The following is a 26,306-nucleotide window of genomic DNA, read 5'->3' on the forward strand; positions in this document are numbered from 1 at the left end:
ACGAAACATTAAGAGTTGGCTTTTTATTACACAAGGTAGTACATGAATACATTTCTATTTTAAAATATATCCAAGAAATACCCATGTGTAATGGATCATAGAACCAAATGTAAAACCTAAAACTATAAAACTTCTAGAAAATATAGGAGAAAATCTTTATGATTTTGAGTTAGGCAGGAATTTCTTAGATATGACACGAAAAACACAATCCTTAAAAAATGGATAAATTGGACTTCATCAAAATTTAAAACTTCTGCTCTTCAAAAGATACTGTTAAGGGGATGCAAAGACTAGACACAGACTAGAGAAAATACTTGTAAATCATATATCTAGCGATTTCTATTCGAAACATATAAAGAACTCTCAAAACTCACTGATAAGAAAACAAACAACCAAATTAAAAGAAATGGGCAACTGACGGGCTAGCGGTTAAAGTTCAGCGCTCTGCTTCAGCGGCCTGGGTTTGGTTCCTGGGTGTGGAACACACCACTCGTCTGTGAGAAACCACGCTATGGCAGCAGCTCACACAGAAGAACTAGAAGGACCTACAGCTAGATTATACAACTAAGTACTGGGGCTTTGGGGAGGAAAAAGAAGAGATGGGCAAAAGATTAAAGGGGAGCAAGAGGGATCCGTGTGGATCCGATGGAACTGTTCTGTGTCTTCATGATGGTGCTGGCGACGTGAACCTACATGTGTGATAAAATTGTGTAGAACTAAACACACACACACAAGGAGTGCATGTAAATCTAGTGAAATCTGAATTTCACCAAAAATCAGGTGAATCTGATTGTGACGCAAGATGCCACCATCCGGGAAACTGGGGAAAGGATATGAGGGATCTCTCTGTATTATCTCTTACGACTGCATGTGAATCTACAATTATCTAAAATAATCTTGTTAAACGAGCAAAAGAAGTGAATGACACTTCACCAAAGAAGATATATGGATGGTACATAAACATGTGAAAAGATGCTCAACATCTTTGCTCGTTAGGAGAACACAAATTAAACCCACAGTGAGACACCACAACTCATCTATTCGAACGGCTGAAAAAGACTGAGCGGAACAACCGTGAGAGAGCACGTGGAGGAACCGGGCTCTCAACACTGCTGCTGGAATGTAAAGGGGACACTCACTTTGGAAAACAGTTTAGCCATTGCTTATAAAGTTAAATAAATACCTTCTATGTGACCCAGTCACTTCACTACCATTTGCCTAAGAGAAATGAAAGCAGAAATTCATATAAACACTTGTATACAAGTGTTCATAGCAGCTTTATTTATACTAACCAAAAACTATAAACAGCCCAAATGTCCACCAATAAACTGTGAATGGGTAAACAAATTGTGGTGATGCATACGCTACTACTCAGCAATAGAAAGGAACCAATACGGAGGAATCTCGAAATAATTACGCTGAGTTAAAGAAACTAGGCTGAAAAGCTATGAAAAAGAGTATATAATGTATAATATAACATTATATACACTGTATCTACTGTATACCGTTTATATAAAGTTCTAGAAAATGAAAACTAATCGAAAGAGAAAAAAGGTGAGTGTTGCCTGGGCACTAGGTAGAAGAGGGGGAAGGGAGAGATTACAAAAAACAGAAGGAGTGGGGGCTGGCCCCATGGCCGAGTAGGTTAAGTTCACGCGCTCTGCTTTGGTGGCCCAGGGTTTGGCTGGTTCTGATCCTGGGCGCAGACATGGACATCAGGCCATGGGCATCAGGCCACGCAGAGGCGGCGTCCCACATGCCACAACTAGAAGGAACCACAACTAAAAATACACAACTAGGTACCTGGGGGCTTTGGGGAGAAAAAGGGAAAATAAAATCTTAAAAGAAAAAAAAAACAGGAGTGATGAAGTATATGTTAATTTTCTTGATTGTGGTGATGGTTCATGGGTATATATGTACGTCAAAAGATATCAAATCAGGGGGCGGCCTGGTGACGCAGCCGTTAAGTTCACACGTTCCGATTCTTGGCGGCCCGGGGTTCGCCGGTTCCGATCCCAGGTGCGGACATGGCACCGCTTGGCAAAAGCTATGCTGTGGCAGGCGTCCCACGTATAAAGTAGAGGAAGATGGGCACCGATGTTAGCTCAGGGCCAGTCTTCCTCAGCAAAAAGAGGAGGATTGGCAGTAGTTAGCTCATGGCTAATCTTCCTAAAAAAAAAAGTTATCAAATTATACACTGTAAATATATGCTGTTTGTGTATGTCAATTACACTTCAATAACACTGTTTAAGAAAAAAAAACAAGACTCAGATACTTATGTGAAGATGAAAGTGAAATTCTTATTTCACATTGCTCTCCTTCCCCTCACTCCGCTTCACAGTGGTGGCATTAATAATTTGGTTAGTACTTCTTTTTTTTTTTTTTGCTTTCTGATATTTTTTATTGAGGTGCAATTTAAATACAATGCAATGCACCAAAGTGTATAATTCAGTGTATTTTAACTAATTCATACACTGTGTAACCCACACCTCTTCAAGATATGGAACGTTTCCATCGCTCCAGAAAGTTCCTCATGCCCCTTGCCTGGAAACTCCCAACTTCCACTCCCAGAGACAACCACCATCCTGGTTTCTTCCATCATACATTACTTGTGCCTGTTCTAGAACTTCATGCGAGAGGAATCACACAGTATTGTGTTTGAAATTTTTTCCGCAGCATAATTTCCTCTCATTTTAAATTCCAGATACACGTGTCCTTGTGAGCAATATGTTGGCTTTTTCACATCCAAGAGTTCCTCCCTTGACCTCCGAACTACCACCGGCATTCTCCGCGGACAGTAGGACCCAGATCTCTCAGAAGCGTGTTTCCCACCTGCTGCATAGCCAGTCCGCAGCATTGAAGTTCCATTCATAGTCCATACAGTGTCACTGCTGATAGATGTTAGGTCATTTCAACTTCCCCTCTTGCAAATAGCACCTCAGTGAACATCCTTGAGCTGATATCTTTGTGCCCAGTGTGTAGGTTTCTCTGGAATTGATTCAGCAAGTAGAATTGCTGGGTCAATTAATAATACTTGGTAATGAATTAGTATTCTAATTTCCTCTGGTGGGTCATTGTCCTTCTAATTCTTTAGCAATTCTTTTGCACAGCAAAACGGTCCCTCCAATCGTTAGAGGATTGCTAAACAAGGCTTAGGGAGTTCGGAGAGTTTGGGGGTGTGGCAAGGGGCTGAGGAGACGAGTTAATTAATTAATGATGTCTCTCTTCTTTGAAGCTGGTCTCGCTGATCAGTTTTCCTCGTGTTCTGACGTGGAGGCAGGGGGCTGGTTTACTGGCCCATCTCCCAAACTTTTGTGGGAACTGCTAACACCCAGGGAATTGATTGCTGGGGGGAGGAGGGGCCGTAATATCACTCTCTCCTATGTGAGCACAAAATTTTAGCCCTGCTAACGCTGCGTGGCCGTGGTTGGCTATTCTAAGCCTCAGTTTCCCCAGCCTCTGGCAGATCTAGGGCTCTCGAGGCAGACTGGCTGCGCTGGCAGGAAGGGACAGCGTTATAATAAAGCGCCCTTGTGATAACAGTGCAAGCTCTCCCTCTTGGGAGGCTTTTTGAGCCTCAGTTTCCTCCTCTGTATAAAGAAACCAAACAGCCCCTATCTTTAGAGCTTTACAGAAGACGATGAAGGCAAAGCTCTTCACACAGTGCCTGGCACGAAGTAAGAACGCAATAAATCATCACGTTTGTTATTATTATCGAAATACCACGCAGATATTAGGGCTCAGAGAGGGCTCGAGACTCAAATAAATTCACCCAGCAGCAAAGTTGGAATTGGATCTCTTTCCCTAGGAGGGAGGGGGGAGGTAGGGGTGGGGAGGGTGGAAGCGGGCGAAGAAACCTCCCAAGCGGTCCAGGCTGGGAGTCTGGTAAGGAGATTCCCAGGTGTGGGGCGGGGAGGTAAGGTGACCCCTGCCCAGCGACCGCGCACGCGAGGAGCGCATTCCCAGGCCTGCGGCCGGAGGTCCGCAGGTGACTGGCAGGGCGAGGGGTAGCCGCGGAGCGCTGCAGCCGGGTTTCCCGTCTCCATGGCGACCGCCCGCGCGGCGCCAGCCTGACAGCCCGTCCGAGTTTTATGAATGGGTGACGTCACAGGCCTGGCGTCTAACGGTCTGAGCAGCTTGTTCAGACGCTGACACAGACCAGCCCGGGAAGGCGGGGGGGAGACTCGAGCTCCGCAGCTGCCGCGCCGTGGGAGGGAGACCCTGATCCAAGGTCTTTAGGAAAAAAAAAAAACAGCCAAAAAAAGAAAAATTTTAAAATTACTAGCTGATGCAGATATGGGGAATTTTTGCAAGGGGCTGCAAATTCAGGGTAGAATCATGGGATAGAGCCCCCCTTTGGGCGCCTTCTATCTAGTTCAGTTCCCAAGGCCCAGCCCCCAATCACAGAGGAAGACTTTCCCCGAATTGCTTCTACTCCGAGGGGCCTGGGTAAGCCCCCCGCCTGGTCCCAGGAAGATTAACTAACAACATTATCTGGGAATTGAGAAAGGGAGACCAGCCCAGGGGAGCAGAGTGTAGAGGGCTCATCAAATTCCGGCCCAAGTATTCGGGAGACCAGGATCTCAGAGGTAATCTTCCAATAGGGTCCAGAAGCCCAGGCTCTAGTACTGGGCTCTCTGGGCAACCCAGAGCCAGCCGCTTTTCCATCCGGGCCTCAGTTTCTCTCATCTGTGAAATGGGGCTGGAGAGGCGGAAAAATGAAGCTGGGAAAACTGATTCTTGAAGTCTTTTTGTTATTGGCAATACTAGTCCAGCCTCCCTGCCTCGTCCCGAGGGGCCCAAGGCAGCGCTCACTTCCACTAGCAACCCAGTCCCGTGTCCTCGCACTTTTTCGGTTCTTGAGACTAAGGTCGCCTTTCCACGCCAGCCAGGGTGCACTAATAGAGCGGGAGGCGGGACCCAAAGACGCTCAAGGCCACGCCTCCAGCCTCCCATTGGCTTCTTTTGAACGCCTGGGCCCGCCCCTGGGGGGGGGGGTCCGTGGAGTCCTTATAAAAGTCGGGCTGGCGGGCTGGGGCCTCGCGTTCTACAACCGCGTTTTTGCAGCTCTATCCTCTCCTTGCACGCCCCGCCACCGCCGCCTCTGTCCGCCTTGCCTTCTCTGCTCTTATCCGACGCCAGAATCATGAAGGTCGCCAGTGGCAGCGCCGGGGCCGCCGCGGGCCCCAGCTGCGCGCTGAAGGCCGGCAAGACGGCGGGCGGCGCGGGCGAGGTGGTGCGCTGCCTGTCGGAGCAGAGCGTGGCCATCTCGCGCTGCGCCGGCGGCCCCGGGGCGCGCCTGCCCGCCCTGCTCGACGAGCAGCAGGTGAACGTGCTGCTCTACGACATGAACGGCTGCTACTCGCGCCTCAAGGAGCTGGTGCCCACCCTGCCCCAGAACCGCAAGGTGAGCAGGGTGGAGATCCTCCAGCACGTCATCGACTACATCTGGGACCTGGAGTTGGAGCTGAACTCGGAATCCCAAGTCGGGACCCCGGGGGGCCGGGGGCTCCCCGCCCGGGCCCCGCTCAGCACCCTCAACGGCGAGATCAGCGCCCTGGCGGCCGAGGTGAGGTCCCACCTGGAGCACGAGATCATTTTTCTTCTACAGATGGGGAAACTGAGGCCCGAAGGGGGAGGGGAGTCTTGGCCCTATGTCTGCCCCATTCTTTCGGGCACCTGGCTAGGCAAGAATGCCCAAGAAGAGAGGGAAAAGCGCTCCCTTGTCGTGTCTGCTGGGGAAGGGTGGCTTCCAGCCTTGTCACCTGCAATCCGCCGGTCTCACCTCTTCTTTCTCTCGTTTCACAGGCAGCATGTGTTCCAGCGGACGATCGCATCTTGTGTCGCTGAAGCGCCGCCCTCAAGGACCGGCAGACCCCGGCCCTCCAGGGGACGAGAGGAATAAGTGCTCTCTGGTCCTCAAGCGCCTCGCTGGAGATCGGGAGGAACAAGACTGAGATCCGGAGGCCATGAGGCGCTTGCGGGATCCAGCCCAGGGCTGGGGAACTGAGGGGGGCAGGCCGGCCCTCCCTCCGCACCTACCGGCCACCAGAGACTTGGGGGGGGAGATTTTTTCCCCGTGTTTCTATTTTTTGAAAAGCAGACATTTTAAAAAATGGTCACGTTTGGTGCTTCTCAGATTTCTGAGGAAATTAATTGCTTTGTATTGTATATTACAATGATCACCGACTGAGAATATTGTTTTACAATAGTTCTGTGGGGTGTTTTTGTTGTTGTTATTAAACAAATACTTTAGATGGTAAAGTTGCAATGACTTTTTGGATGGAGGGGAGGGGCCTGGGCTGGGGGGTGACCCTTGACCTTCTTTGCAGCTGGTGCTGGGGGGAGGGGGCTGGAGAGCCACATCTGGACTGTCGCTTTTACCGACCTGAAATGAGTGTTTCCGGTGTCTTTAAAGTCTATTCTTTCCCCCTATCCCTGGCCATTTCCGTGCTCCCCAGTGTCATAAAATTCAATCCTCTAGATCTCTAGGGTTTCTCAAAGTGGTCATTGGGCCATCTGGGTCACCTGGGGAGGTTGTTAAAATGCAGATCAACCTGCAAGGCCTCCTCTGGGTTGGGGAGGGTTCAACAAGCCATTAAAGTTGGCGAACCGGTGTCTGGACCACCTGCATCTTTGCCAAGGTGGGGGAAGCGAGACCCAGAGGAAAGGGGCTTGCCCAGAGCCTCAGCCAGTCTGAAGCAGGACTTCTGTCACCCCATTCCCCAGTAGGAGGTGCCTCCCGAGATGGGCTGCTTAACTCTGGATCCCAGCAGGATGCCTTGGGGCTCCCAGCTTGTCCAAGTGGGTGAGCAAGTTGGCAGGGCCAGCCTGGGCACAGCTGCCGTGCCACCTGCTCTGCGTCCGGACTCGGCCCCCTCACGCTGGCCTGGCTATGCCAGCAGCTCGCAGGAACCTCCTGTCTCTCCCCCAGGGCTCTTGTGTGGGCTCTGAGGAGGAGTGGGCCAGTCAGTCCCCAGCTTCTGAGCAGGAAAAAGGTGTCACTGGCAAGGGCCTATCTGCCTGGACATGTGTGTGAGTTTGTACTCATGGCGGAGTGCGTGAGTGTCTGGGCCTGTGCATGTGACATGAGTGAACTGGCAGTTACCCTGTGGGGCTGGGTCGTCTGTTGGTGTCCAGGTCTGGGGGTGTGCATGAGGATATGCATGGGGGTGTATGTAGAAGAGCAAATGTGAGCACATGTGTTCTGCAGAAAAGTGTGCAACCTCCAGCTGTTTGGGCTTGTATGTTCTGTCTAAATGCACTGTGGGCATCTCTGCATGGGTTTGGCTTGATGGATGGGTTTGTGTTTCTAGGGGCTGCAGAAGCACACTGTGGGTTTCTGAGTGTGTAATTGTTCTGTAGATTGGCTGGCTTTCCGGGGTCTCTGTTGGTCTGGGAGGGAGGCGGGGGCAGCTGTGTTCAGGCAAACCCTTCCTCCAAAGTCCCCCCCACCCCACCCCGGGGATACCACCCCTGGAGTCTCCCCACCAGGTCAGCTCCCATGTCCCGAGTCACCGGGAGGGCAAAGAATGTGTCCCAGAGAGGGTGAGGACTGTTAATACATTTTGTCAATAAATAAAATAGAATAAATAGTACCTAGCACCATGAGCGTACTGACTGTATGCTCAACCCTCTACAGAAAGGATTTCGTGGATCGCTGTGGGGCCAAAGGCAGGATTCGGATCCCAGGTTTACAACAGAAGAAACTGAGGCACAGGGGGGATGAACAACTGCAAAATGATCATCTATTGAGTACTGCATTAAGCCGGGTTCCGCCCCCTCCCCCAGCACACTGTGGACTCGATGGAAGAACACAACACGGGGAGGTAAACGACGCGCTTGGCTCCCCCCCGACTGCACTCCCCACCCCGCGGCTGTTTTATAGCACTAACTTCACAGAACTGTCGTAGCGAAGAAATGAAATAGAGCGGCTTAGCACGTAGTCAGTGTTTGATCATGATAAATTATCATTATTAATTGCCCATGTGTCCTTGGAGTGTCCTCAGAGGCACACGTGTGCACCCGCGTGTGGGCCCCCGCCTGAGAGCCCACCCACAGGGACGTGGGCGTGTCCCCACGTGTACTCCCCCACGGCAGGGCCCTTTTCCAGGGGAGGAAGGGGCTGCGGCGGGGCCCGGGCCACCTCCCCCGCCGCTCAGGCACACTGTGGCTTCCACGTTTCCCTCTTTTCCCCTTTGGCCCGGGCCCAGCCCATCTGGAAGCCGGCTCGGCGGCGGCCTGGGAGCGTTTCCATCAGCTGGGCCCGAGGAATGCGGAGCTATTTAACCTGAGCATCCCCAGGTGTGCGGAGGCGCCTGGCTGTCTGGGGCCCGCCGCCTTTGGCACGGCCGCGCTAGACAAACAGCGCGCCGCCCCCGCCCTGCCCCTCCGCCCGCAGCTGCAGCCGGGCCTGGGAACGCGCGGGCGCCGGCGGCTTGCACAAGAGGCCCCGGCCTCGCGGAGGGCGGGGGGAAGGACAGAGGCCGCCCGGGGGGTGTGAGAGCGAGAGACGCTGTGTGTGTGCGTGTGTGTGTGTGCGCGCGCGCGCAACACGCAAAACCCTGCTCCTTCCAGCCGCTGCCTGGGAAATCATTACCTCCGTCGCCCCTCCCGGACAGGGCGGACAGGGCGCGGCGAGGAGCCGGGACGAGGCCGCAGGGAGACACCGGGACGAAGTTCCTCCGGCATTGGACCCTGCCTCCCCACGGCTGTGGGCCCGAAACCAGAAGTATTGTTTTATTTAACAAACGCTTAGAGAGTGATTATGGTGTGCTAGGTACTATACTAAGTTCTTTTGAAAAAGTAATTCATTTAATCTTTCTCACAGCCGTATGGGGGCAGTGCTCTCATAGGCTCATTTTAATAACAACAACAACAGTAATAATACGTTAACATTTTAGTAGGGCGGCTGGTAGAAGACAGCCTCTGAATCTTCACTTCACTTGTCTGGGCCTCCACTTTTTCATCTGGAAGATGGGCTCCAGAACCTCGCCCTCAAGGCCCAACTGAACCCATGCACATAAAGAGCTTAGCACTGTGACTGGCTCCGAGTAAACACTTAGTATATGTTGGTGTCAAACGTTTTGAGCCCTTTAGAAGGGATTGTCTCGCCAGCGCTATCAGGGGTGTGGGCCCACTGCTATTCCTACTTTTCAGATGAGGAAAAAGGAGGCATCAGAGAGGCGGGATGACCCACCCAAGGCTACACTGGATGCTGACTTGGAGGATTTTCCAGAAATCAGGCTGGTCCAAAGCAGGCTTATGAGGTGCTTCGTTTTCCCACAGGACATCCAGTTTAGACTTTCCATCTTATTTCCAACTGAATCATAGCTGGTCATTATATATTTTTGTTTTAAACACGCAAACTGGAAAAATGCAAGGCATAAGACATATCACAATTTTTGCAACCCACGTTTTGGCATTTCTTAATTTAAAAACTCTAACTACAGCCTTCAAAGATGGAAATGGTCCCGGCTCTCTGACCTCGAAGAGGTCCTGGTGACACCTGGTTCTGAGAGGACAGCTCACACAGTGGGCACAGGTCTTGAACCAGCTCGTGACCAAGCAAACCGTGGAAATGTCTGTTTCTGTCCTGGAGGCTAAGGGATCACTAGGCCCTGACCCCTGGATGCACACTCCGCCCTCCACAGGGGTCAAGAGTGCCTCACACACCAACGCCAACCTTACATCTGCCAATCTGAGTCATCCCAGACCTAAGTCGGTCTAATAGGGAGGTGCCCCTGGAGCCCCCACATTTTGTCTCCTGAGACTCAGGCGGAGGGGTAGAACCCTTCTTCACGCCACCTACTCTTATTTAGCTCCAGGAATTGCTGGCCAGAGAGGGCTCCCCAATGCCCAAGGTCACATGCAGCAAGGCTTTCCAGTGACAAGCGGGCCTGAGATCGCAGCCTGGCTGCCAGAGGGAAAGGAGATGAGTCACGGCCAGGCCAGGGTCCGGGCGCCGCCTTCCGGGAAAGGGAAGGGAAGGGAAGAGAGGAAATCAGAAGGCCTGGAGGCACACACGGGGGCGGGGGCGCCCTTATCTTCTTGGGACCTGCCCTGGCTGGTGCTTCCTGCCCCAACTCTTGCAAAAGCTTTTCCCCAGCACTGCCCCCAAGAGGGGCACCCTGGGGCCAGTACAAGGTTGCATCAAGGCCTTGTGCAAGGGCTGGGGTGGGGGGTGGGGGGGCTGTGGCTGCAGGCCAAGAGGAGGCAAAGGAAGGCAGACTTGGGTTCTAGGCCCAGCGCCGCTTCTGACCGGGCACTTGCTTCATCTCCCTGGCCCTCGGCATCCTCAGCTTTCAAATAGGTGTTAGAGTCACTGTTCTGAGGTTTCAGTGACATCATCCCGATCCCAACCACTCCTCAAGCCCCAGGCCAGGCCATTGTCATCTCTACTTGGAAAACCGTACCAACTCCAGCTGGTTCATTCAACAAATAGTTATATTTGCTAGGATGTGCTAGGAAGGAGGCTGCAGGAGCTAACAATTTAGGTAAAAATCCTTGCCTTCTTGGAACTGACATTCTAGTGGAAGAAGACAGACAGTAAATAAATATGCATGTGTACAATCAGAGGTGGATTTATCCTGAAATTACTGGAGCTTAAACTTCAAGTCTTCTCATCTAGAAAGAGTCCTAGCAATGTGTTCACGTTTTTTCTGTGTTTTTGTAAATTTTGCAAAATGCTGTGCCCAGATTACAGAAATCTAGGCCCCTCGAAACCTAGGTTCTCCACTCCATATGCAGAGCGGGCGCAGCAGGATGCAAGCTTGAAGGCACGGCTGCAGGAGGCGGAGCAGAACCGTGTCCTCGGGTGCCCTTCATTTCTTCAGCTTGGGACCCCGAGATCGCTGAGCGGCAGCGAAGGGCTGAGTAGAGCAGCGCGCTCCAGCGCAGCTGAACTCGCTCATGCATCAGCAAACGTGGGCGCCGTGCCCGCTCCGGCCTTCCTCGGACCGCTGGCACCCCCTCCCGGGAAAAGCCGGAGATGCGCCTGCGCAGGCGAGAACCGAGGCCGGTTCCGGCGGGCGGCGAAGGCTGGTGCCTTGGCGGCCTCTAGCGGACAATGTGGGAGCTGCAGTCAGAGCTGTGCACTTATTGGGAGAGTATTTTTGTGTGTCTGGTGAGTGTGTGTCTGTATACATGTACACAGCTGGCGACGCATCCATCCTTGCTGTGTGACAGCCCCCTCTGAGAACTCATTATCTCATCGAGGAGAGAAGATCTTAGTCAGGTTTATGAAAACTAAAAACAAAATTGTGGGGCCGGCCCGTGGCCGAGTGGTTAAGTTCACGCGCTCCGCTTTGGGGGCCCAGGGTTTCGCCAGTTCGGATTTTGGGCGCGGACATGGAGCCACTCATCAAGCCATGCTGAGGTGACATCCCACATGCCACAACTAGAAGGACCCACAACTAAAAATACACAACTATGTACCGGGGGGCTTTGGGAGAAAAAGGAAAAATAAAATCTTTAAAAAAAAAATTGTGAAATGTGTTGTATATACAAAAGAGTAGATAATATGAATGTATACAGTTTTCTAAAAAATCTTTTTTTTAAACATTGGCACCTGAGCTAACATCTGTTGCCAATCTTCTTTTTTTCTTCTTCTTCTTCTCCCCAAAGCCCCCCAATACATAGTTGTATATTCTAGTTGTGGGTCCTTCTAGTTGTGGCATGTGGGACGCCTCCTCAGCATGGCTTGATGAGCAGTGCTAGGCGCGCCCAGGATCCAAACTAGAGAAACCCTGGGCGGCTGAAGTGGAGCACACAAACTTAACCACTCAGCCCCAGGCCGTCCAAGTGTATATAGTTTAAAGACAATTACAAAACAAACACGTAAGTAACCAGCCACCCTGCTTAAGAAAGGAGTATTAATTCTTTTGAAGTCTTTGTATGACCCACCCTCCCTGCAGGACGTTGCCACTATTCAGAACTTTGTGCTAATCAATCATTTATTCTTTTGTTTTTCCCATATATGTACCAGTATGCATCCTTAAATAATCTATTGCTTGATTTTACTTGGTTTTGCCTTTTACATAAATAGTATCATACTGTGTGCAATTTTCTGTCAATTTGCTTTCTCATGCAATATGAATTACATGAGAGTCACCCATACTGATGTGTGTGGCCTTAGTTCACTCATTTTCATGTTGTGATTTATTTACCCAGGCTCCTGTTGATGGCCCTTTGGGTTGTTTCATGGTTTTGCTACTCTCAATGGCGCTACTCTGAAAGTCCTTGGACCTGTCTCCCAGTGAGCATGCGTGAGAAGGAGTGAGATGGCTCCATCACAAGGCATGCACAGGTTAAATGCTACTGAGTGGACTAGAGTTTATTTTGATTAAACAGAAGAGTCAGAACTGGGAGGTCCCTTACATACCACTTAACCCAACACACTCATTGCAGAAATAAGAAAAGGAAAACCCAGAGAGGTTAAGTGACTTGCCCAGAGTCCCCCAGTCTTGTCCTCCTGGGCTAAGGTCAGAGCCCCAGAAGTAATTTTAGGTGTAGGGAATGAGAACATACTTCCCATTATGAGGATGAGCAAGACTATTTTCCCTTTAAAATTGTCTTCTGGGCTGGTTTAGAATTCTGGACAAAGTAGAAACACAGGATACTCCTTAAAAACCGTCTCATAGGGGCCGGCCCCATGGCTGAGTGGTTAAGTTCACGTGCTCTGCTTCGGTGGCCCAGGGTTTTGTCAGTTCGAGTCCTGGGCACGGACACGGCACTGCTCATCAAGCCATGCTGAGGCGGCGTCCCACATGCCACAACTAGAAGGACCCATAACTAAAAATACACAACTATGTACCAGGGGGCTTTGGGGAGAAAAAGAAAAAATAAAATCTTAAAAAAAAAAGAACCATCCTATAGGTGGTCTAGTGGTTAAGTTCAGTGCACTTGGCTTCAGCAGCCTGGGTTTGGATCCAGGCACCAACCTACACTTCTCGTCAGCGGCCATGTTGTGGCAGCAACCCACATACAAAACAGAGGAAGACTGGCACAGATGTTAGCTCAGGGCGAATCTGCCTCAGCAAAAAAAAAAAAAAGTCTCACAGACATTCACTCCATCTCCAAGGTCAGCCAGTTTTAGCCCTTTGTATGTATCCTGAATCCACACATTTCTGCCCATCCCCACGGCTATCGCCCTGGTTTCCATAATCTCTCACCTGGACATTGCAGGAGGCTCCTTATTGGTCTCCCTGCTTTTACCACTGTCCCCCACGTTCTCCACACAGCAGCCAGAGGGATCCTTCTAAAATGTAGGCACATCACATCACTTGCTTGCTTGCCAGTTTCCTGTGGCTTGCAGTTGCTCTTAGAAGAAAACCCTAATTCTTTACTGTGGCTCACGAGGCACAGTAAAGTCTGGTTCCTGCCTGAGTCCTCCCCCTTCTCCCGCACTTTCCCTCCATCCCTGCGCTCCAGGCACTCAGTCTCCTTCCGGTTACTCTTCCTGACTGGAGAGCCTTTGCATGTGCTGTGACTGCCGCCTGAAATTCTCGCCCCACAAATCTTCTTGTCATTCAAGTCTCAGCCCAAACATCACCTCCTCAGAGAGGTCTTCCCTGACCACACCATCTCCCTTCATTCTCTGCCATTCACCCTGGTTTTTGTTTCCTTCTTAGCATCATTCACATCTGTAATTGTCTTTGGGGAAAGTTGCTTAACTTCTCTGTGCACTTTGAATGGCTTATGATCCTCCTGGCGATGTTTTTTATTTTTTAATTTTTTATATGAAATTTTTTTTTTTTTGAGGAAAACTAGCCCTGAGCTAACATCTGCTGCCAATCCTCCTCTTTTTGCTGAGGAAGACTGGCCCTGAGCTAACATCCCTGCCCATCTTCCTCTGCTTTATATGTGGGACGCCCGCCACGGCATAGCTTGATGAGCAGTGCGTAAGTCTGCACCAGGGATCCGAACGGGCGAACCAGGCCACTGAAGCGGAGTGCACAGACTTAACTGCTGCACCACCTGGCTGGTCCCTGGCAGTGTTTTTTAAATGGCCACAAATTCCTTGACATTCCTCCCATGGAAAGGCGGGTCTATGTCCCCTCCCCATGAAACTGGATGGGCTTTGGTGACTGCTTTGACCAATAGATTATGGCACAAGTGATGCTACGTGACTTCCCAGGCTACATCGTGAAGGCCATTCAGCTGCTGCCTGGTTTTCCTGGGCGCTCCCTCTGGAGGAGGTGGGCACCGTGTCAGCCTGCCGTGAGACCATCATGCGGCAAGGCCGTGGGTGGGCCCACCGATGACACTTGTGCCTGAGCTCAGCCTTCCAGTCGCTCATGTCTGGGCAAAGTTATCTTACATCCTCCAGACCAGCCTCTCAGTCAGCTGAGTCCCACTAAGGGACCCCAGTTGATGCCACGGGGAGCAGAGGAATCGCCAACCCAGTGCTCCCTGAGTTCCTGCCCCATAGGATCTGTGAGATGTCATGAAATGGCTGTCGCTTTAAGCCACTAAGTTTTGGGGTAGTTGGTTATAGAACATAACCAGAACAATCTCATTTGTTTCCTTGTTTATCGTGTCTCCTTTCTCTAGAATGGGTGCTCCCTAAGCTGCTCTGTTCTCTGCTGTATGCCCACTGCCTAGCACAGAGCCTGACACACAGTTGGTGCTCAGTAAATACTTGCTGAATAAATGAGACAGTGGGTGAAGAGATGTATGCACACCACACTCTAGGGTCCAGCTCCCTTCGCCCTGCTGGGTGGGGTTTCTGGGACAATCCTACAGACACTTTGGCATTGGGAAGAGGGGCACCCAGCCTCCTGCCATCCCCTAGCAGCCCAGTTGCTAGCCCTGGAAGAGGGGACTGAGAGTGTCTTTGGTCACCAAGGCCCACTGTGGCATCAGGGTCTCTCCAGTAAGTGCTCACCTGCCATGGCCTCTCTTCTGGGTCCCAGCCTCCAGATTTTGCATAAGTTCCTCCCAATGATGTCTTCCAAGCCTGCTTTATCTGTAGTCATCTCATCCAGAAAGCTGGTAGACCTTGGGAAGTTTTCCAAGCTCTCTTCCCAACCTCCGGCAATGACACCCCCTCTGCAGCTTCTTGATCATTTTCCAGATCAATTGCAAGGATTCCTCTAAGATCGTTCCCACCCAGTGCCTTCAGAGTGCCTCCTTGCCCCATATTGCCACCTCCCAACCTGCACACAGAGCCCTCTCTCCCACAGTTCAGTCCTCTAACAATGACGGCCCATCCCGAGATGCCTACTGTGTGTCAGGCCCTGTGCTGGGTGTTTTTCAGCCAGTACCTCATTTCAACACCTCCACAACCCAGGGAGGTCAGATCCATAATTACCCCACTTCTGCATGAGAAAGCTGAGGCTCCAAGAGGAAAAGCTAGTTCCAGGTCACGGCTGGCAAGTGCTCTTGTGGGATCCAGTTCATCATCATCATCATCATCATGACTGTAACTTATTAGGCGCTGACTGTAAACATAATGATCCACCCAAGGATGCTGAATTCAATGGGTTAAACTTGAAGCAGAAACAGGATATTTGCATAGTTTCAAAGTATCTCCCTTAATATATTTAATAATTACAAAGGGTGAAATAGTAGTTTTACAGTAGAGAAATCCAGCAGAGACTACTTTAGACAAGTGATCAAAGTTAACATCACCTGTTACACATGTCAACATCACGTACCCCTGGTAGGATGCACTGAGAAAGGCCATGACATCACTGCTGTCATATTTTTCCCAATAATGCATAACCTTGATTGGATCATGAGAAAACCTCAGACAAACCCACATTAACAGACATTCTACGGAATAGCGGCTGGTACTCTTCAAAGTGTCAAGGTCACGAAAAGGAAGGAAAGACTGAGGAGCCGCCACAGACTGAAGGAGACTGAGAAGACACAACAACTAAATGTGATGTGGGATCCTAGATTGGATTCTAGAACCGAAAAAGGACATTAGCAGGCCAACGGATGAAATCCCAATAACTCTTGTCCTTTACTTAGTAGTAACGTACCAAGTTAATTTCTTAGTCTTGATCAGGATTCTGTCGTTTTGTAAGATGTCGACAAAAGGGAAAGCTGAGCGAAGGGCATACAGGAACCCTCTGTACTATTTTTGCAACGTCTGTAAGTCTAAAATTATCTCAAAAGGAAAAAAAGACACTAAAATAAAAGAGAGAGAGATAATTCAGGCTAAGGTGGAGTAAGCCTCCTACCCATCTCTCCCACTGATTACAACCAAAAACTCTGGACAAATACAAAAGGCAACTACTTAAGGAAGAGCTCTGTAGAATAAGTAATAGAGAGCAGATTGGGGTTGAAAAGTCAAAATGTGAATAATAACCAGTATGGCAGTGGTGAGTTTGCTGGTAAATTTTCTTTCCTTTTTTTTTTTTTAAAGATTTTATTTTTCCTTTTTCTCCCCAAGAGCCCTGGTACATAGTTGTATATTCTTAGTTGTGGGTCTTTCTAGTTGTGGCGTGTGGGACGCTGCCTCAGTGTGGCTTAACAAGCGGTGCCATGTCCGCGCCCAAGATTCCATCAGCGAAACCCTGGGCTGCCCAAGCAGAGCGTGTGATTTTAGCCACTGCGCCACGGGGACACCCAGCTGGTAAATTTTCTTCTTCTATCTTCTTGCTTCAGGCCAGGGTGCTCTGAATCAGGACACTGCACAGTTGACACGGGCAGCAAAAACTCCAATGGAAAAGCCTAATATTCTGGCCAGAGAACCAGGAAAATGGGCCCCCCGTGAGCCAGAGAGTGCAAGGAGAATCCTCGTTAGCAGTTTTATTTAACCTTTGCTCTCGCTGGCCCTGCGCCACGGCAGCCCCAGTCTGCTCTGCAGTTCTAGTCCTGTTGAGAGAGAAACCCACCCTCTGGAGAAAAGAACTTGGAGATGGAGCCCCTATCGTGCGAACACAGTGGGACGAATCCTCACTTTTTCTCTTTTCTCTTGCTGCTTTGCCCTGAGGACAGGCCCAGTAGCGAGGGGCCGGTGGTTAGAACTCTGAGAGAATTTCATATTTCTGACCAGGGACCAGGAAAAGGGGTGCCTCGGAGCCAGAGAATGTAGAGGAAATCCTGAAGCGGGAAAGGGGAATAAAGGGAACCCTCTAATTCTGCACATGAACCAATGCGAGTCCGGGGCTCAACCCCACGCTGTGCGTGTGTGGAACACACCCTAAAAACGAGGACAAAGACTTTGAGTCCTGAACGACCAGAAAAAACACTGCCCACGCCCTGACTAACCCCACACCAGGCAGACCGCAACAGCAAAGCACAGCTTTGAGCATAAAACAGATATTAGCACCATTGCCCACAGAAGGTGGCATAGAACATGTGGTCTGAACCTAACCAGATTTGCCTGCTAAAAAAAAGTTCTGCAGAGGCTTTTAACAGTACCCAGAGTCTCACGAGATACTATTTAAAATGTCCAGGATCCAATGCAAAGTTACTCATCAAGGAACATCCGACCAATCCTCAGACAGAAAGATGATCACTGGATGCCAACCATGAAAAGACCCAGATGTTGGAACTGTCAGACGAAGACTTCAAAGCAGGTGTTATAACCCTCCTCCATGAGAGGAAGATGAACACTTCAGAAATGAATGGAAAAACAGACATTCTCAGCAGAGAAACAGAAATGATTAAAAAAAGAACCAAAAAGTGAGGAGCTGTCGGTCAAAAGGTACAACGTCTCAGTATACAAGACAAATAAGTTCTGGAGATCTACTGTACGACATAGGGCCTGTAGTTAACAATATTGCATCGTGTACTTAAAAAGTTGCTGAGAGAGTAGATCTTATGTTAAGCGCTCTAACCACAAAAGGGAAATCAACATTAAAAAAAGGGGAGGCGGGAGGAAACTTCTGGAGGTGATGGATAAATTTATGGCCTTGATTGTCGTGAGAGTGTCACAACTGTATACTTATCTCCAACCTCATCAAGTTGTATACATTAAATGTCTACAGCCTTTTGTATGTCAGTTACACCTTAATAAAATGATTAAAGAAGAAGAAGAATCACGGAGTTATACTAAGGGAAAAAAAAGAATGAAATGACCAGATGAAAATTTTAGAACTGAAGAAACACGATATCTCAGATCTTAAAAATTCACTGGGTAGTCTCATTAGCAGAGGGGAGGCGACGAAGGACTCAGTGAACCTGAAGCTAGATCAATAGAGGTGATCCAATCTAAAGAACAGAGAAAAAATATTTAAAAAACTGAACAGACTTAGGGACATGTGGGACAATATCACAAATCTAATATTCATGTCACGGGAGTCCTATATTGGTGCAGAAAAAAATTTTTAAATGATGACTGAAATTTTCCCAGATTTGGTGAAAAATGTAAATTTACAGATTCAAGAAGCTCAGCGAACTCCAAACAGGATAAACTCAAAGACAGCTATGCCCAGACACCTCAAAATCAAACTGCCAAAAACCAGCAAAAAGGAAAAAAAATCTTGAAAGCAGCCAGAAGAAAACTGACACTTACGTATAGGGGAACAATCATTCAAATGACTACAGATTTCTCATCGAACCATGGAGGTGAGAAGACAGCAGAAGAGCATCTTTAAAGTGCTGGAAGAAAAAGAGCTGTCGAGCCAGAATTCAACATTGAGCAAAAACATCCTTCAGGAATGAAAGCAAAATAAAGACATTCTCAGCGACGGAAACTAGGAGAATTTATCATCCGTAGTCCTGCTCTAAAAGAATGCTAAAGAAAGTTCTTCAGGCTGAAAGGATATGATCCCAGAGAGAAACTTGGAACTTCAGGAAATAAGAAGAGCAACAAAAAGGTAAATATATGAGTACATATAATAGATTATTTTCCCCTGTCAAGTTCTTTAAAATATATGCCTCGAAAGCAAAAATCATAACATTTTCTGGGGTATTTAGATGTAATACATATGACGGCTATAACATAAAGGAAGTAGGGAAAGGCACCTGAGGGTTGAAAAGGTTCTATGTTTTACTTGAAGTGGTAAATTATTAACACTAAATAGACCATCAAAAGTTAAGTATGTATATTGTAATCCCTAGGGAAACCATAGACCCTAGAGAAAATTAATACAAGCATAGATAGCCAAAAGGCCAATAAATAAATTAAAACAGAACACTAAGGGTACTCAAATAATCTAAAAGAAGGCAGGAGAGGAGGAACAGAGAGGGGGGAAAGAGGAGACAATCAAAAAAATAATAAAATAGTAGATCTAAATTTGCTCTTATCAAAAAAGAAAAAAACGGGGGGGCCAGCCCCATGGCCGAATGGTTAAGTTCGCACGCTGTGCTTCAGTGGCCCAGGGTTTTGCCCGTTCGGATCCTGGGTGCGGACATGGCACCGCTCGTCAGGCCACACTGAGGCGGTGTCCCACATGCCACAATTAAAAAAAGAAAGTTGGAGTGGCTACATTAATAAACAAAGTAGAATTCAGATCAAGAAAAATCACCAGGGATAAAGAGAAACATTATATAATGATTAAAGGTAATTCACCAGAAAACATGACAATCCTAAGCGTGGATGTGTTTATCAACAAAGCTTCTAAATATATAAAGCAAAAACTGATGGATCTGAAAGGAGAAATGACATCACAATTATACTTGTGGATGTCAACATTCTTCTTTCAGTAACTGATAAAACAGAAATTCAGCAAGGATATGAAACACCCGAATAATCCTATCAACCAACTTGACATAACTGACATTTATAGAGACCTCTACATAGCAGTAGCACAGAACACATTCTTTTCAAGTGCACATGGAACATTCACCAAGACAGACCATATTTTGGGCCTTTTACATTGAACAAACGTTTAAAAATTTAAATGATACAAAGTATGTTCTCTGATCATAGAGAATTAAAATAGAAATCAAGAACTGAAAGATATCTGGAAACCCCCCAAATATTTGGAAACTGAACAACACAATTTTTTTTTCTTTTGGTGCAGGGAAAGATTAGCTCTGAGCTAACATCTGCTGCCAATCCTCCTCTTTTTGCTGAGGAAGACTGGCCCTGAGCTAACATCCATGCCCATCTTCCTCTAGTTTATATGTGGGATGCCTACCACAGCATGGCTTGACAAGTGGTGCGTAGGTTCACACAGGGATCCGAACCGGCGAACCCCAGGCTGCTGAAGCGGAACGTGCGAACTTAACAGCTGCCCTACCAGGCTGGCCCCAGAATAATGCATTTCTAAACAACCCATGGGTCAGAGAAGAAGTCTCATGAGAAATTAGAAAATATTTTGAACGGAATTAAAATGAAAATACAACATATCAAAACTTGTGAGATGCAGCTAAAACAGAGCTAAGAGCAAATTTTATGACATTAAATGCTTATACGAGGAAAGAAGAAAGGTCTCAACTCAATAATACAAGCTTCCACCTTGAGAAACTAGAAAAAGGAAAAGCAAATTAAGCCCAAACCAAGTAGAAAGAAATAAAGAGCAAAAATCAATGACATTGGACACAGTAAAACAATGAAACCAAAAGCTGATTCTTTGAAAAGATCACTATGACTGGTCTCCTTATAAAAAGGGGAAATTTGGACACAGAGACACTCAGAGAGAGATGACACTGTCAAGAGACACGGGGAGAGGACAGCTGTCTGTGAGCCAAGGAGAGTGGCCTGGAATAGATTCTTCCCTCACAGCCCTTAGACGGAACCGACCCTGCAGACACTTTGATTTTGGACGTCTAGCTTCTAGAACTGGGAGAGAATAAATTTCTGCTGCTTAAGTCGCCCAGCCTGCAGCACTTTATAACTGCAGCCCTAGCAAACTAACACAACTCATAAATGAATTTAGCAGGTCACAGGATGTAAGGTCAATATACAAAAATCAATTGCACTTCTCTATGAGAGCAATGAACAACTAAGAGCTGTCAAGCCAGCTCTTTTGATACCGTAGGTTGAATGGCTTGTAAATAACAGGAATTTATTTCTCACGGTTCTAGAAGCCAGAAGGCCAAGATCAAGGTGCTGGCAGATGCCATATCTGGTGAGAGTTGGCTTCCTGGTTCATAGACAGCCGTCTTCTCGTTGTAATCTCACATGGCACAAGGGGCGAGGGAACTCCCTGGGGTCTCTTTAGAAGGGTCCTAATCCCATTCATGAGGGCTCCACCCTCAGGACCTAATCACCTCCCAAAGGCCCACCTCCTAATGCCATCACCTTGGGAATTAGGTTCCACATATGACTTTCAAGGGGACACAAACATCCAGTCCATTGCACAGCCAGATCCCACTTCATCCCAGTCTGGAGGTGGAGGCACCTGAGTGAACAGGCCTGGCGTGTACAGCATGCAGGCCACCAAGGCTGTGGGTTTCCACGTGCGTAATTTTGGAAAATGAGAAGTGCTGGGAAGAAAATACATCTAGACTGATTAGGGAGGGCGCTTTCCACAGGGGCCGGGGAAAGTCTCTCCGAGGAGATGACATTCGAGCTGAAATTTGAAGGACAAGGGTACGGTTTTAGGTGTCAATACCTAACACCCCCTTTCTTGCCCAAGTTCTGAAGCAACTGAGTCAAATGCGGAGTCAGGTCTATTGAAATCAACATCCAATTGCTGTTCCAGTTACTACTGCTGGATAACAAACCATCTGAAAACTTAGTGTGCAACACAGCTGTGTGATGGAGACGGATCCTGTGCATCAGGAACTCAGGAAGGGCGCAGCAGGGATGACACGTCTCTGCTCCACCATGTCTGGGGCCTCAGCTGAGAAGACTCGATGGCTGAGGGGCCTTGATGGCCAGGGGCTGGGGTCATCTGGAGATGTACATGTCTAGAAGTTGAGGCTGGCTGTAGGCTGGCACCGCAGCTGGGCTGCCAGCCAGAACACTACATATAACCTCTCTCTATGTTCTCTCCACATAGACTAGTTAGGCTTCCTCACAACATGGTGGCTGGGTTCTAAGAGAGAGAGTGTCCCAAGAGAGTAGTACATTTCATTTTTATGATCCAGCTTTGGAATTCACATAGCGTCACTATCACTGTGTTCAATGTTTAAGGCTGTCACAGAGATACACCCAGGTACAAGAAATGGGGACATAGATCCCACAACTGGATGGCAGGAGTGTCAAGGTCACATTGTAAAAAGAGCATGTGGGATTGGAGATGTTCTTGAGGCCACAGTTACTGATAAAGTGGTTTTTAGGACATAGCCTAGGTCTAGGGGTCAGAAGAGGTATGTGGCTTCAGTAAAGCTTTCTCACATGGAAACAACGAAGTGGGAATAAATGAGACTTGCTCTTGAGAGAAGAGCATTTCAGCAGAGGGAAGATCGGTCGCAAAGGCCCTGCCATGGGCAAGAGTGGAGTGTGCTCCAAGAACTGGAGGCTAGCATGGCGGGGGCAGTAGCAGAGGAGGAGAGGTTGATGGGGGAGCTGCATTTGGAGAGTCTGGCAGGCAGGACCTTGAATGCCAGGCTAAGGAGTTTATTGGGAGGCAAGTGGGTGCCGATAAAGGCTCAAGGATTCCATCAGGCTGTTTCCACAAAGACCCGGGCCACCTCAGGGCACCATATCCCCATATCCAGGAGCCAGTTATGTCCCAGAGAAAACAAGGGACTCGACCTTGAGATTTGGCCAGTGTCCTTCACATCCTACCCTGTGCACGCCCCTGTTTGGCCTGTGGTGCAGAAGGCCCCTGGGAGACCTGAAGCAGAAGCTGCAGACCATTCCAGGTTAGTGTGGAGCCCCAGAGTGGGATCTGAAGGGACCAGGGCTTACCCCAGGGGTGACGACCGCCTGCACCCCCAGGATCCCACCACCCTCAGCCCTTTGCCAAATCGGACTATTCCCTGGGGGTGATGCTGCTGGTCAGAGCAGAGCATTGGGCTGGACCTCAAGGTGATGCCCACTCCACGCATAGCCTCATCCATAGCTTGGCTGATATGTCGCTGTTGTGGGTGTCTCCCGGAGAATCCCCGCTCAGACCATCGCATTCACCCTCACAGCTCCCAAGCACAGCTTGAGTGCGACTGGCATTACAGAGATGCGGAAACCGAGGCCATGGGAGAACCGGGGAGGAGGGACTGGAACCAGCAGAGGATGGAGCGGGGACTAGAACCTCAGACGGGGGCCTCCCAGCGGCCCAGCTTCACCCCTCCCGCCCCATATTCGCTAGGGGGTCGTCTGCACGTCGTTTGTATACATCTGTCCAGGCGAAGGGGTGGTGATGAGGACGCAGGCTCCTGGCCCTGGGACTCGACTGCTGCTGAAGAAACCCCCACCGCCGCGCCCTTCCTGGTGACTTCCGATACCCATAGGGACGCTCGGCGCCCTTGCGGCGGTCAGAACTCGCGGGACGCTCGGTCCTCCCCCGCCTGGGGAACGCCGTTGACTAGGGGGCTCCGGCCTGCACCCTCCCGGACCGCCTGGTAGGAGTGGGACCAGAGCGAGCCGGAGAGGGCGGGGCCCGGGTGGCGGGTGGGGCGGGGCCTGCGGGACAGTCGGGGCGAGGCTGGGGCGGGCGCGAGCCTGAGAGGAGTGACGGACAGGGCGGGACCGCGGGGCGGGGCTTGGTTGACCGACAGGGTGGGGCGCGGCTGGGGCGTGCCGTGGCGAGCCGGACTACAGCGAACGCAGGGCTAGAGAGGGGCGGCGGTCCCCGTGCGGGGGCGGGACCAGAGATGACCGCAAGAGCAAGGTGGGGCCAGGGCGAGGGAGGGTCTAGCGTGGCTTATGAAGGCACTGCCTGAGTGACGGACAGGACCAGGGCGGGCCCGGGGCTGAGCGACCGGGGAGGAGCCTTTCAGGTAGGGGCGAGGCCGGCGCCGGGCTAAGCTAGGACTGGGACACGAGCTGGGCGGGGCCAGGGATAACTGACAGGACAAGGTAGGGCTGGAGATGGCCGGACGCTGGACTACCAGCTGGAGCCCAGCGGGAAGCGGGCACAATGACTGTTCAAGGGGCCAGGGAGGAATGACTGGCAGCTCGAGGAAGGGAAGGAGGGAGGAGACGCGGGGACGTAGGTGACGTAGTACGAGTGACAAGGCAGGTGGCGGACCTGGAATAAGGCCCGCTTGTGGGTGGTGAGGGCGGGGCTCAGGGGCCATGAGTGACAGCTAGAGGGGTCAGCCTCAAACATCGTCCCTCCTGCTCTGCAAGGAATTCCCTTTCCGGCCGAACCCCGCGAGCTTCCCACATTTTTCGTGCCCTAGGTGAGGGACGGCTCGCCGTTGCTGCCTGGGCTGCCACCAGCCGGCTCCATCTCTCCGCCCGAGTGCGTCTGCCCTAGGCGAGGGCGTTGCAGAGGAGATCAGACCCGCGAAGGTTTCCATCTTCCGGGTTTCCATCTCGTCACTGGTCCCATCTCAGTGAAAGCCAGCCAAGGGCGTCCACCTGCCCCTGATCGCGCCACGGGATCGGTCCCAGGGCCAGGAAATTCGCCTTTAGCGGCGGTCCCCGTGGCAGCCCTGGTTCGGCGTTGGTTTTGACCCGGCCCTCCTGTCCACTGTTGCAGAAACGCTTTCAGGACTGGCCCTTGGGGCTGCGGGTCTTCGTGCGATTCCTCCGAGACTCGCGGAGATTCCTCCGAGTCTGCGCTTCCGCCCGGGCGCCCTCATGCTGGCGCCGCCCGTCACCCTGCAGGCCTCAGGGTCCCGGAATCACGGCACCCGCACCGAGCCTGCGCCGTAGCCCTCGTTACTGCTGCGGAGCGGAAGGCCTCGCCCCCCATTCCTGGCCACGCCCCCTCTGTTCACCGGCCCCGCCTTACGCCCAACTGGCCCCACCCCCTTGGTGCCTCCGTTTCCCTGCTGTTCCCTGACCCCTCCCTTACAGTGCAGTCCCCGCCCCTAAGGTTAAGCCCCGCCCACGTCTACCTTTTCCCCGCCGCTCTATCCCAGGCCCCATCCACCCTCCACCTCCGGCCCCGCCCTGCAGTCATTGGTCCCGCCCCTCCTTACCACACCTCCTCCCCCTGTTCAAGGGGCTCCTGAGGGGCTGAGAGTCTAGGTGTGCGACGCTTGGTCCAACACCTCTGCTTGCTTTCGCTCTCGGGTCCTGCGTGAAGCCGAGAGCCTGAATGGGGATCGTCCCGGCAGGGTAGCTCAGGTATGTGGCTCAGGTTTCCGTATCTCGGCAGAATCTCGGGGGCTTCCTGGATCTGATCACGTGAATGCGGGCTGCCCCTTCCTGTAGCGGCTCCCACTGGCGGGTCGGAACCTCGGGGCCTGCGGAAAGGGACAGATCCCTCTCACCTCCTAGCTCTGCTCTTTCCGCAATCTCAGCCTGCAGTCACACGTAGGGCCCTCACATCGCGGTGAGTGGCCTGTAATGCCCCGTCCGGAGGTCCCTCCCTTCTTGTGCCCACCAAGGTTTCCGGGGGAAGACTCCTACTCCTCGGCCCCGGGACCCCTGAGTGACCTACCTCATGGGAGAGTCTATCTCTTCCCAGGTTCCAGACCTCCAGACGCTGCTCTGCATCGCCCCACAGGCAGTGGTGCTGCCCTGTACTAACCTTGAGCAGCCCAGGGCCTTCTTCCATCCCATAGCGCTCAGCTCTGGGGGCGGGCTTCCCCAACAGATGTTCCTTATCACAGCATCGCCCCACATCTGGGGCCTGGAGTTCCCACAGAGGCGGGGGTGGGAGAGGGCAGGGCAGAACAGAGGGCCGTGTTCTCCAAATGCCTTCCCTTGGGAGGCCCTGTGAGGCTTGGGGAAACTGAGGCCCAGAAATGGCGCTGCTTGGCGACCAGCATGGCAGCAGTAGAGGCTACACATCAGCCACTCCCTCTGGGCAGCCAGCCCCTGCCTGCCCCCAGAAAGATCTGACAAGACTCAAAGCATGTTCTCCCCAGGTTGCCTGAAGGAGGATCTTCCCTTGTCCTCTGGCTATGGGGCTACTCTTTAGAACACCCTAGTCAGCATCCTTGAGGTAAAGTGGTCCTCTTGCGGTCTCTAAATTCCCTTGGTCATGGGGAAGGGGGAGGAGCAGCTCCCAAGAGTAACCATAGCTAGTCCTGGGAGTTGGGGGTCTCCTGGACATCCAGGAGCCTCCCACACTGCCTTCTCGCAGCTTTATATCTGTGGCCGCTAAAGTCCTGAATGGAGGTGACGTGCGTCCTGCCCACTCTAGAGTCTCTCTAGCACCTTCCACTGAGTCCTTGCCCTTCTAGGCTCGTCTGCCCCCCAGGGACTAAGCCCCTCCAGACACTGGCTGGAGTGGGTCCCTATCGCCTCACTGGGCTACAGGAACCCTGATGGATGGGTGGGCACTGGGCACACCTCATGGAGGCAGGGCCAGGAGACCTAGAAAGCTCTGGTTCCAGGCCACAGAAGGGACCCAAAGCCTTTACCCATCAGTCCACCCCCCATCAGTATTCCA

At 50.8% G+C, this 26,306-nt stretch overlaps 1 protein-coding gene and 1 long non-coding RNA gene across 3 annotated transcripts; one reads left to right on the forward strand and one right to left on the reverse strand.

The window, feature by feature from the left end:
- Positions 1-25,478, reverse strand: LOC123277436 (uncharacterized). Of its 2 annotated transcripts, none has more exons than XR_011494607.1 (3): positions 25,350-25,478; positions 24,886-25,152; positions 1-2,169 (listed from the first exon to the last, which is right to left on the reverse strand). It is a non-coding gene; the product is annotated as an uncharacterized lncRNA (long non-coding RNA). The 2 variants fall into 2 exon arrangements; XR_011494608.1 differs by having other exon boundaries at positions 1,261-2,169; positions 24,891-25,152; positions 25,350-25,477.
- ID1 (inhibitor of DNA binding 1) lies at positions 4,180-6,264 on the forward strand. Its single transcript, XM_014845028.3, has 2 exons — positions 4,180-5,569; positions 5,809-6,264. The coding sequence occupies exons 1-2, from the start codon at positions 5,147-5,149 to the stop codon at positions 5,848-5,850; spliced, it is 465 nt and encodes a 154-aa protein (XP_014700514.1). The 5' UTR covers positions 4,180-5,146; the 3' UTR covers positions 5,851-6,264.
- Positions 25,479-26,306: the final 828 nt, after the last annotated feature.

The sequence above is a fragment of the Equus asinus genome, chromosome 15 (assembly GCF_041296235.1).
Source record: "Equus asinus isolate D_3611 breed Donkey chromosome 15, EquAss-T2T_v2, whole genome shotgun sequence".
NCBI lineage: Eukaryota > Metazoa > Chordata > Mammalia > Perissodactyla > Equidae > Equus > Equus asinus.

Excerpts from the sequence above, each read along its gene's own strand:
- ID1 (XM_014845028.3), top strand. The coding sequence starts at position 5,147 with ATGAAGGTCGCCAGTGGCAGCGCCGGGGCCGCCGCGGGCCCCAGCTGC. Across the intron at positions 5,570-5,808 it reads TCAGCGCCCTGGCGGCCGAG|GCAGCATGTGTTCCAGCGGA; the intron begins GTGAGGTCCCAC and ends CTCGTTTCACAG.